Source organism: Euwallacea fornicatus, chromosome 18 (genome assembly GCF_040115645.1).
Source record: "Euwallacea fornicatus isolate EFF26 chromosome 18, ASM4011564v1, whole genome shotgun sequence".
Classification (NCBI taxonomy): Eukaryota; Metazoa; Arthropoda; class Insecta; order Coleoptera; family Curculionidae; genus Euwallacea; species Euwallacea fornicatus.
Genome location: NC_089558.1, coordinates 4,142,748 through 4,154,160, shown reverse-complemented (window position 1 = coordinate 4,154,160; position 11,413 = coordinate 4,142,748). Strand labels below are relative to the sequence as shown.

The 11,413-nt window shown below is 35.2% G+C and overlaps 3 protein-coding genes across 4 annotated transcripts; 1 reads left to right on the top strand and 2 right to left on the bottom strand.

Moving 5' to 3' along the window:
- Positions 1 to 29: 29 nt before the first annotated feature.
- LOC136344799 (facilitated trehalose transporter Tret1-2 homolog) lies at positions 30 to 5,474 on the bottom strand. The gene is made up of 5 exons (XM_066292576.1): positions 5,304 to 5,474; positions 4,091 to 4,193; positions 1,744 to 1,888; positions 1,428 to 1,685; positions 30 to 1,092 (listed from the first exon to the last, which is right to left on the bottom strand). The coding sequence occupies exons 1-5, from the start codon at positions 5,309 to 5,311 to the stop codon at positions 92 to 94; spliced, it is 1,515 nt and encodes a 504-aa protein (XP_066148673.1). The 5' UTR covers positions 5,312 to 5,474; the 3' UTR covers positions 30 to 91.
- Positions 5,475 to 5,596: 122 nt separating this feature from the next.
- Positions 5,597 to 11,410, top strand: LOC136344798 (kelch-like protein 5). 2 transcript variants are annotated; one of them, XM_066292575.1, is made up of 10 exons: positions 5,597 to 5,621; positions 8,097 to 8,264; positions 8,319 to 8,471; positions 8,535 to 8,730; positions 8,783 to 8,922; positions 9,337 to 9,557; positions 9,714 to 9,857; positions 9,913 to 10,090; positions 10,139 to 10,420; positions 10,473 to 11,410. In XM_066292575.1, the coding sequence occupies exons 2-10, from the start codon at positions 8,182 to 8,184 to the stop codon at positions 10,738 to 10,740; spliced, it is 1,665 nt and encodes a 554-aa protein (XP_066148672.1). In that variant the 5' UTR covers positions 5,597 to 5,621; positions 8,097 to 8,181; the 3' UTR covers positions 10,741 to 11,410. The 2 variants fall into 2 exon arrangements, with proteins under 2 accessions (XP_066148672.1, XP_066148671.1); XM_066292574.1 differs by lacking the exon at positions 5,597 to 5,621 and adding an exon at positions 7,333 to 7,844.
- Elp5 (Elongator complex protein 5) lies at positions 5,996 to 7,336 on the bottom strand. The gene is made up of 5 exons (XM_066292585.1): positions 7,163 to 7,336; positions 6,745 to 7,062; positions 6,509 to 6,687; positions 6,271 to 6,458; positions 5,996 to 6,216 (listed from the first exon to the last, which is right to left on the bottom strand). The coding sequence occupies exons 1-5, from the start codon at positions 7,215 to 7,217 to the stop codon at positions 6,114 to 6,116; spliced, it is 843 nt and encodes a 280-aa protein (XP_066148682.1). The 5' UTR covers positions 7,218 to 7,336; the 3' UTR covers positions 5,996 to 6,113.
- Positions 11,411 to 11,413: the final 3 nt, after the last annotated feature.

Below are 11,413 nucleotides of genomic sequence, written 5' to 3'. Positions count from 1 at the left end.
TTTGAACCAATAAAAACAACACGTTTATACAAAAACACTTCAACCATATATTTTTTAAATCACAGAATCTATATTAATATCTAAATACTCCTCACAGTCGTACATCCAACACATCATCTTTTCCCGATTTAAAATAATCCTCGATTTCATGCAAAGTTTTCCCTCTGGTCTCCGGTAAAAACATGTAAACAAAGACAGTACCAAACAGCGTCATGCTACCGTAAATCGCAAAGGTACCATCAGTGCCCAGCCTTTCCACCATGGCCGGCATTGTCTTAACCACACTGAACATTGAAATATACGCTACAAATGAAGCAACTCCACTGCCGAGACTTTTCTTGGACATTGGAAGTAGTTCCCCCATTAAATTCCAAGGGAGAGTTACAAATCCGGTGGTTACAAAAAAAGTGTAGGTTAGAAGGCAAGTTATAGGCACTGCAGCTAAAGTTGGAGTTGTGATCTCTATGTGTAATTCTCTGGTGACGTAGATGAATGCACTTAGAATGAAGAGCGGAAGAAAGGTCAATATCCCACCTATTAGCGCCAGCTGTCTTCTGCCGATTTTCTTTAAAAGAATGCAGGCCACCACTGATCCTACTAGCCTTACGCAATCTATGATAAATGTGGCCAAATACTCATTTAGAGCATCTCCTAGGATGTTCTTCATAAAAGACACAGAATAGAAGCTCACTGCGTTTACGCCTGCCCACTGACTGGTAATGAAGAACACCAATAAGATCAAAACGGGCTTCCAAAACTCTGGAGCGGAAACATCCTTAAACCACTTTTTTAATCCAGTTTCACACCCATGTTGCTGCTCCCGTTGCTGAGTTTCTTTTTGCCTGGCTAAAATCTGCTCTAACTCGTGCTTCGCTTCTTCAGAAGACCCTCTGAGCCAGAAAAATGATCTTTGAGCATTTTTCGTAAGACCTTTTTGGGCTAGCCAAGCCGGCGATTCTGGGGTGAAAATCATTAATAGCCAACTAACCAAAGGAAACATGCTTATCACTAACGCTGCAGTTTGCCAAGTGAGAAAAGTGCCTAAAAGGTGGCTATGAAGGAGGCCAATAGAGACGCATAAAGGGATTCCTCCTGAAATGCAAATGAAAAACACTGAGTGGTCATGTCAATGGGGCTCACTTGACGTGTATATCACGTTATTTGGATGACGTAATTCGAGTGGAAAGTCGCATATTTTTGACGTGATATTGATGTCAAAGAATTAAGCCACGTCACATTAACGTATTAAATCAATTGTTAAATTGACGTTATTTAAATGGCGCCATATTCACGTGAAAATCTGACCTAATCGATGTGAGCATTCGGCCCTCATATATAAGACCGTACCGTATTGTTATTAGTTAATGTAAATACGTTTTTTTCATGCTTTACTCCTAATCCAATATATGAATTAAAGCAATTCTTACCTAAAAACACGCCTCTGTATTTAGGATCGCTAGTTTCTCCAATGTACACTACGGTAGCAGGTCCCAATACCCCAGAACAGAGACCAGTCAAAAACCTTCCTGTCAAAAGCATCTCCAAATTTATGGCAAAATACATCAGAATCCATCCCAGAAAATAAGGAACGCAAACGATAATCTGCGTTTTTTTGCGGCCATATTTCTGGATGAAAAGCCCCCCAATGAGGGTTCCCACTGCCATGGGGATGACCGCTAGGGATGCTGCGTTTCGCGAATCAAATTTATTTACGGCTGATGGCAAAAGAGTAAGATTTCTTACCTACCCAGGACGCCTCCTCCTTATTTATTCTTATAAGCTGAGGCATATTAGAAGCTTCTTGGAGCTGGGGTAGAAGCACTGCTGAGTAGCCTAAAGTCATCCCCACGACGATTGTGAGGAGAAGGGGGCCTAGGGCCGCTACACTCTAAAAAATAACTAAAAGTGTACATTCGGTGCAGCAACAATTGGTAATGTAAATAATAAGTAGTTGTCCTACATGGAGACAATTATGCCAAATCTGTTTAGCGAATACCTGATGTCTCTCATGAGGCATTTTCAAACTGCGTAATTGTAATTCATATTCATTGTCCAAAAATTCGTTATATTGTTCTGAAAGTCAGCGTTTTTATCAAAAATAAAAGTAAGAACTAAATATTTAACGATGGAAAGCCTAAACTATAATAGACAAATTTATCACTGTCTTCATTAAGAATATACAAGGTGGAATATATCGTCATGAAGATATTTCAGAGGGCAACAAACCAAATGAAAGTGCCAATGGACTCTTAGTGACAAAATCCACTATTCTCGATCTACGGGCTAGCAAAGGTTTATATTTTTGTTTATATTTTGCGTTTTTCTCACGTATGACTTGAGTTAAATTTTTGAAGCTTCGTACATTTACTTTCTATAAGCTTGTCTACGACAAAATTTCAAAATCGTCGGTAGCCATATACAGTTATATTTTTTTGGATCATGCACTATTTTATGCTTTGTTTTTGTTGTTTTGGAATATCCTGCTTGGATTCTGATACCAGATTCAAACTCCTTCTTTAACTGTTTAGCTTTCTGGTCTCTTACAATATTTATTGATCTGTTATCGTTTTTGTATTTGAAAAAATATCTATCGATCCTATTAAGACAGTCGGGGCTACATATTTTCACTTGTAACCTAGGGCCTCATTGCTGATTTTTAGTCATTTCGATAATTTTGTTTTGATTTTTCAAAATAAATTTTAAAAATTTAACTCATGGCATACGTGAGAAAAACGCAAAATATGAGAAAAATGTGAAATTTTACTTCCCTGTATATCTAATATAGTGCGTTTTGACCATGGATTTATTAACATTAAAATTTTTTTTACAAAGTACTATTGCTTTTTGAAATCTTTTCATAATCATGTGTTACACCTTCGATACAGGGTGGCTCACGATAGAATTTACAGCGAATATGTCACAACCCTGCAAGAATTTTAAAAGAAGTTTCAATAAAAACATGTAGTCGTATTGGAGCTACATATTAAAGTGATAATAAAATATACAAAGCCGTTCATAAAGCTATAACGAAAGATATTTACAATTTACAATATAATTCACTCTCTATATTTTTGATTATTCAAGTTCCTAGTTTAAATCCAGGCATATTTGATATAACTTGTATTATTCTTAAAATCAACATATTTTGAAATTTTTAATGATTAAAGAAAAATTATTACTTTTGAAGAAGTCCTTTTCATCACCTATTGAATAGGATTGAGTACTTTATAGGTAAGGAAAGTCTGACTTAACCCCATTGGATTTCTTCGTGTCGGGTTATCTGAAGCGAATTATTTATCAAATTCGCCGAATCAATTTATACGGCACGGAAAATCATATTCGAGAGTCTTACTGTATAGTCGTGCTCTATATCATAAGAAATGCACTTCACAATCTTTTGATTTTAATTACAGCATGCTATATCAAATGTGCCTTAATTTCAACTTGAAACTCAAATATAGAAAAATATACAGGGTATACCATTTAAAAAATAGAACATTTCTTTCGTCATAGCTTTATGCGCCATCGTGTGTATTTTATTATCATTTCAATTTGTAGTCTAGATAGCCCAACAAAACCCTGCATGTTTCTAATAAAACCTTTTTTTAATTCCTACAGGGTTGTGAAATATTTGCAATAAACTCTGTAGTGGGCCACTCTATATAGAGTGAGTAATTTGTATGCATAAGTGGAGACGAGACATTTTTAATCTTGTGAACAATAACATTAAGAAAAGTGTGCTACCAGAACCGACTTAGCAAGTTGGCCGCCCTGGACGAGATTTTTAATAACCGCCCCCTACTCTCGAGAAAAATTGCCGACCAGGAAAGTTTACAGTCCTTTCTGGTCTGCCACTTTGGGCCGTCGCCCTACCTTACTCACTGTAAGGCTGATGCTGTGCACAATCTAAATATGAACGCTTTCTACACAATCCCGCTTTAAGGATGATTGATGAATGACTTGGAGGAGTAAGATCAGAGTGGATATGGGTTTTTCTTGCAAATCTTTAGGAAAAAATCCGAACCAGCCTGAACTACTACAATAAATTTTATTAAAAAAAAAAAACATTTTCTAAAATAGAAATACTCACTTGTCTAAGGTACGGTGGGAAAACTTCGACTGGATGCAGCCCATTTGGGTCATCAGTTCTCCTCTCCTTGAAAGCAGAGCGTATAACCGAAAAAGCATCAACTCTAAAATTAAGAAACAATTATTATTAATTTTAAATAATTACTCATAACAATAACGCCAATAATTTCAGAGTTGGTGAAAGCAACACCAAATATTAAAATTCACTTTCTTTCAGTTACGCGTTGTAACAAGGAAATGGTTTTGTGGCGTTACACGTCAAGGTTGCGCAATAATATCATGTCGCCTAATGCGCGAGACACACTTTACACTAAAAAAGTGTGTTACTGTTACTTATCTGCTCGCAAATTTCCTTTTAGTAATTTTCTCGGTTTCTTAATCCTTCTGCGTAAACGCAAAAAATTCTGCTCAATTACATCTTATGATGCATTCCTACCTGCGTAGAAAGCAACGTAATCGCCTTTAAATGCAATGACCAGCGCTGATTAAAAAAATGTTTCTTTTGTAAGTGGGTGATTAAATCTGGACTTGAGACCTTGCAAAGTTAAGTAGTAATGATTACTATCACGTACATTCAATAATGTTGAGCAACAACACCTAACAGGTGATCATTGAGAAAACCTCGCAGAAGGTGAACCGTAAACGTAGAGCGATGATTGCTATTTGCTGCAACGCTTATTGTCCACATTGGCCATTTGCTATTTACTACAAGGTAACAGCTGAGCTTATCAGACACATTCATCTGATGTTTCAAGGTTTTTCAACGATTGATTTTCGCGCGTTAAAGCCTCTAAGGATATGTTAAGCGTTTGACCCCATCTCTACGATTTGCATAAGCTCCCCAGTAATCTGACGTTTACCAATTTTTTTATTACACTCGTAATCATTCATCAAGCGCAACAAATCTGCGGTTTTTCAGCTAATAAACAAATTCATTTTATGCGTAAATTTTGAGTAATAATAAACCAAAGAGAAATTAAGATTGTGGAACATTAAACCTACATTTTGTCTCATAGAGCAGAAAAAATGTTCCACTTTTAGGTAATTACCTGCTACGATAGATTATGGATTTCTCGACACGTGGTACGACCTACAAATTATCTTCACGAAATAATCTTAAACAGGTTCACCGTTAAGGTGTCAGTTAAAACCAAACGGCTCAAGAACACCACTTCAGACAAAATTAAATACCCATATTACTATTAATTACTTACCTGGTCATTTTGGTCCGAAGACGCTATTAGCAATAAAATTTATAATTACAAACAATTCGAATTAACCCGCCACTTTAACATTGTGGCACTATATTGAGATAAAACTATTTCCTATTATTATTATTATGTACCATAAGAACCGTCTACACTATCGCCCATCAATGCGTCACGACTGTACCACTCGCGAAAGTTTTACGAATCAGTCGTGGCTGAAGGTGATCAAGAGAAGGAGAACCCACAATGATAATTTTTGGTTGTTTAATATGATTTTTAAATCAATAAATTTGTTGTAACACAGTGCTACTGGAATCGTTAGAGGTGAGAAAAATATGCCCCCTAAAACTAATTACTCTGAATAGAGTGATCATTTGGGGAAATACCCAGACGAGAATGGGTCCGAATAATGAGGAGATGAAATGAGAAGAAGCTTTTGAAACAAAATGTACGTGATCTATTCCTATATATATTTCCCTTAACTACACTTAAAATCCACTGAATATCTAGAAAAAAAAAGAAAAGTTTGTACCATTTAGACTATGCATACTAATTTACGCAATAGAACCACGGTTTAAAATAGCGGGCAGAACTATTATAATACATAATTGACTATTGGTCATTCTGGTGTTATGGGTAGCGATATTTTACGTACTCCAAGGGTGTTTTTGAAATTTCTAAAATGAAACTACTCAAAGTGCTAAGAAATAAAGTATATTTTTAACTTAATAATATTAATACTCCTATTTTTAAACTGTTGAACTGTACATGATATTTAAATCAAATGAACACTTTATGGTTTATAAACAGTTGTCTCTAAATGTCTAAATCATCATCTGGATCCTCCTCATCCCAGTCATCGACTTCATCAAATTGATAAAATATGTGGCCTTCAGTTGAAGGATCCTCTTTGTTAGCACTAAAAAAAGCACCATATCTCATCTAGAAAAAATATTGTCTTTATAGCACTTACCTGGGTAAATATGGCAAAACCACTCTATCTCTAGAAAGCTTCTCCTCATCAGTTAACCTGATTTTAAATGTAGTTAAATCTTCAGGATTCACAGAATTAGGAGCTATTTTAGTCAATAACTTATCAGCATCTGGCTTGGCCACTTTAGTAGTTATCAAACTTTCTCCTTCAAACCTATATTCTTCAATCTACAATAATTGTGTTGCAGAACTGTAGTTTCTATTTTTACCTAACAAACCTCAGAAATTATCCTACCTCCTGATTTTTTGTACTGATAACATAATCGGAGAGAATCAGTCATAAATTTTGGTTGGATATCTATGTTCAATGTAACCAAATTGTTGAAATACAAAGTTGCTTGAGATAAATCACTTGACAGGAGGTCCTTGTGTAGAACTGTGATTATTTGTTTCAATGCTACAATATGAAACAGTAATTGCATCCATTTTGCATTATTACTTAAGTTAAAAATACCTTTATTGTTTCTTAAAAAATTAAAAACCTTGTAACACAGTGAGAGGCCATATTGCAATATTGCATTTGCCAATGAGTCAATGATGACTACCTCATTGTTAAGGAAGCCTGAACATAATTCCTCAAAAGCTTCATGATCCCTCAATTCATTATCACCTGACACAAAGTTGTGAAGTGTGATATTTGAACTGGATTGAAACTTATCTTGGGCTTTTTTGAAAACACCTTCAAACACACATAAATGTATTTTATGTTTTTGAGCCAAATGTCCTTTCACTATGCAGTCAAACAACTTAACGTCTCGACTCTCGAGTGAATCTAGAAGGAAATAATGTAAATATTAGTTACTAGAGTCTTAAAAAAGCATTATTTAATCGACTGTGTAATTCTATTGATATAAAATTTACTGTCACAGTACCTGCTAACAGAATAAACTTGGTACACGGAACTGCATTAATATATGACCTTAACATGCTAATTCTCAAATATTGTTTCTAAACGAAGAATTTTGAAGAAAATAGAAAAAATTTTCAAATATTAAAAACATAACCATGAAAGCCCAAATAAACACGCGGCAAATTGAGGTTATGTTATATTTTTTGAGGAAAGTTTGACGTTGAAATGTTCAAATATTGAGTTTTATTGGCACCACCCGGAAAGTTTTCTTTCTTTTGGTTACGTGTCACAGTAAAAGACAGATAATCCTTAATACGTTGAGAATAGGGTCTATTTTCCTATAGTAAAATGTCAGTGTCAGGCAAATTGTCATTTGTGTATTTGTATTTATGATTATTCTCACTTTCATTTTTGCATGTTTTTTTAATTAAACGAAGAAATTTTACAAGGTTTTCTCAATAAAACATTATCCTCAAAGCAAGTTCGCTCTCAATATTCCTTTTACCCATCGTAATGTAGGGTTAATTGGATTTGGATACCATTCAGAATTTTGACTTCTCTATTGAATCTCAAGGAAAAGACATTTTGATTTTTTTTACCATGTCTTTGTCTGGAAGCACAGGAAGTCCCTCAAAGGATTCCGGGACTTCTGCAAATAGCAGTATGGCTGGTAGCGACCCCCATTTACCAAGAGATTTTAGCCGGTAAGAATCCTGTTAACTTTTATTAAGCTCTACCATTAGTCTGCAAAAGTTTTCAGTTTTTTCATGCAAAATATCTTTTATGACTATTTTTAAATAGAAATATCGAAAAACAAGAATACACCATTTGTGTTTTAAGATATTTTTGAAATTAAATTAAATCTGTACTTGTCTGTTAGATATATAATGCACTAATTCCACTGCATTTTCCTACTTACCTAATGAAGTGGTTTACTTTACAAACTTCAATTTCAGATTGTCATTATTTTCCTCTGGATCTGCAACATCCCAAGATGAACATTTCAGTTGCGTGGGTCATGCAGAGCATAGCCTGTCATGTATGAAGAAATATTTACAGGCAGGAAAGCTATGTGATGTTGTACTAATAGCAGGTCAAAATGGCCGTAGAGTATCTGCCCACAGGTTTGTTTAATTTGTTTTTTTTTTATATATTGAAAAGAATTCAAACCCTTATAGGTTGGTTTTATCTGCTGCCAGTGAATATTTTGCAACAATGTTCACTGGCAGCCTCAGCAATGATGATCAAAGAGAAATTACATTGGTTGATATCAATGGGGATGTTTTACAAACAGTGGTCAATTACTGCTATACTGGAACTATTGAAATCAGGTTTGTGAATAATTATCAGTTATCTAATAAAAAAATAATACATTGTAAATTCACTCCTTACAGAGAAGACAATGTAGAAACTTTATTGGCTACTGCCTGCCTCATGCTTTTACATGAAGTGGTAGAAGCCTGTTCGAGATTTCTAGGGCATCAATTACATCCAAGCAATTGTTTGGGAATTGCAATTTTTGCTGAACATCAGTCATGTACAAGTTTGCTCAATGAAGCCAATGCTTATACTCATCAGCATTTTATGCAGGTAGTTGTGACTGGTCTAATTGGTTGATAGTGATACTAAGGAGCTTTTTTAGGTGATTTTAAATCAAGAATTTCTTCAGTTAAATGTGGATCAGATGGGCAGTTTGCTGAATAGTGATGATCTCAATGTTAGCAGTGAGGAGCAGGTCTTTAATGCTTTAATGAGTTGGATTCAACATGATCCAGTGAAAAGGTAAAATATGTGGTCAATAAAATTAAGATTTCAAATATTAAACATTTGGACATAAGAGAGTAAGGTATCCTTTGTCATTTTGATTGAAGTAAATTGAACTTTGTACATACCTGTCCATTAGTTTAAAATGATTTTTCATACATACTACTTTATTTCATTCATATGTGTGATCTTTTTAAATATCTCCTATAAAGTTATTATCTTGATCATTTTTGTGTAGTATGACAAAAATAAAAATTGTTGTTTGTGGTATACAATATAAACAAATGAATTTACAATGTGGTTAAACTTGCCATGTAAACTTATGACAAAAGGATGATTCTTGGGGTGGCAGATTCATTTCTTTTAGATTTTGGCATTTCATATTACAATTTAGTAAATAGACTGATTTACTAAATATTATTGATTTTTCAGAAAGAAACATGTTGGTAGGCTACTAGCATTAGTGAAATTGCCATTTTTGACTCCGGCATTTCTCTCGGACCAAGTCGAGCCGGCCATCGGTGTTGACACAACCTGTCAAAAACTTATAATGGAAGCCATGAAGTGGCATCTGCTTCCAGAGAGGCGACTGCAAATGGCCTGCGCTAGAAGTAGGCCGCGGAAAGCTACTATTGGAAGATTAATGGTTGTTGGCAAGTAGAAGAAAATTTTTTGATTTTTAGATATATAATACAGGATTAAACACATTTAATAATTTGCAAACATCCCATTTTCATAATACAAATCGAAGTTTGTAATAAAACCATATTAAGACTATATACATAAATATTAAAGTTTTTTTGTTTAAGGGGGTATGGACAATAGCAAAGGAGCAACAACAATAGAAAGTTATGACCCAAGATCTGATACTTGGATTGTAGCTCATCATATGAGTGGAAGAAGACTGCAGTTTGGCATAGCTCTAATGTATGACAAGTTGCTGGTTGTTGGAGGTAAGTTTCCCCTTGCAAAAATTTCCAATAATGTTGTGAATATTAATTTCTTCAGGACGTGATGGTTTGAAAACTCTAAACACCATGGAGTGTCTGGATTTGGAGAGCGGTGCTTGGACTCAACTTTCTCCCATGAACACACACCGTCATGGATTGGGTGTGGCAGTCTTGGGAGGAACTTTATATGCAGTAGGAGGACATGACGGCTGGAGTTATTTAAATACCGTTGAAAGGTGTGATCTTCTCAAAATTTTTCTTTAAAGCCATTTTGTGGTTTTAAGGTGGGACCCAGCAACTCGTAGCTGGCAGTACGTAGCTCCGATGCAAAATCAGCGCTGTTCGGCAGGAGTAGCTGTGCTTAAAGGACGCTTATATGCAGTGGGAGGCCGCGATGGAGCGAGTTGCCTGCGCACAGTAGAGTGCTACGATCCCTACACGAATAAATGGACTTTAGCTGCCCCATTAGCGAGACGTAAAGGATGTGTGGGAGTAGCTACCGCTGATGGTTACTTGTATGTTATGGGAGGTCAAGATGCTCCTGCCAACAACCCCACTGCTTCAAGGTAAGTTTTAGTTTCTCTGCAATTATTTCAATATATTTGGAGCCATTTTCAGATTTGACTGCGTGGAACGATATGATCCCACTACAGATACCTGGACTACTGTAAGCACTCTTTCGAGCAAACGTGACGCCATCGCCTGCACTCTCTTTGGGGATAAGTTGTATTCTGTGGGGGGTTACGACGGAAATATGTACCTCAGAAATGTGGAGGCCTATGATCCTATTGCTAACGAGTGGACGGTTTTGTCGCCACTGAAAACAGGAAGAGCAGGTGCGTGTGCAATTGCTGTTTCAAATCAGGTATTTGAAAGGGGGGAATAACGACGGGCTAAGGGCAGATACTTCACGTTGAAAATGATCTGATCATTAATGAAGGTAATCTCCAACTCGAATATTGGTTACTAATGGTAAGTATTAGTAGTGCCAACAATTATTATTCAGTCGTGCCTACTTTTAATTTTTGTTATATAATGGCAATTTAACTTGTAGCTCTGCATTTCAGTTCATTGCAACTCAATTATGTTTTGCGATGGCGATTTTTTACTGAAGACTGAAAACATTAAACAGCATTTATTTTTTTTTGCTAAAATTTTTCCAATATCTTGAGACTGAATTTTGTGTATAATGAGGTGCAATATTTATCACTGATGATCGTCAATCACAACGGTATTTCAATTTTACGTTAACCCTTAAGGGGTGCATGTTTTATTTATTTCAGTCCTGTGTTCTTTTTAGTAGGCACAAAGTTTTAATTAAACATGAAATAATCTCATTAGTAGATGTTTAAGTTTAGAAACGTACTGTTAAGATAATGCTTTAATTAAAGGTTTTTAGTTCGATCGTAAATGATCATGCAAAATTTCCTGTGATAATCTTGTAGTAATTCAGTACTTTGAGACTTAGATTTATTTTAAATAACTATTTTAATATGTTTAGTTGATCAAAATATACTTTTTCAGTAATTATTAAAAATAAATGAACATCATAAACACAT

Coding starts and splice junctions, on each gene's coding strand:
- LOC136344799 (XM_066292576.1), bottom strand. Junction 1,889..4,090: donor TCCCACCGTACCTTAGACAA/GTGAGTATTTCT, acceptor GTTATTTTTTAG/AGTGTAGCGGCCCTAGGCCC. Junction 1,686..1,743: donor GGAGGAGGCGTCCTGGGTAG/GTAAGAAATCTT, acceptor CGCGAAACGCAG/CATCCCTAGCGGTCATCCCC.
- Elp5 (XM_066292585.1), bottom strand. CDS start 7,217: ATGTTAAGGTCATATATTAATGCAGTTCCGTGTACCAAGTTTATTCTG. Junction 7,063..7,162: donor CAAGTTTATTCTGTTAGCAG/GTACTGTGACAG, acceptor ATTTCCTTCTAG/ATTCACTCGAGAGTCGAGAC. Junction 6,688..6,744: donor TTTTTTAAGAAACAATAAAG/GTATTTTTAACT, acceptor TTCATATTGTAG/CATTGAAACAAATAATCACA.
- LOC136344798 (XM_066292574.1), top strand. CDS start 7,741: ATGTCTTTGTCTGGAAGCACAGGAAGTCCCTCAAAGGATTCCGGGACT. Junction 9,558..9,713: donor TGGAAGATTAATGGTTGTTG/GCAAGTAGAAGA, acceptor TTTTTGTTTAAG/GGGGTATGGACAATAGCAAA. Junction 10,091..10,138: donor TATTTAAATACCGTTGAAAG/GTGTGATCTTCT, acceptor TGTGGTTTTAAG/GTGGGACCCAGCAACTCGTA.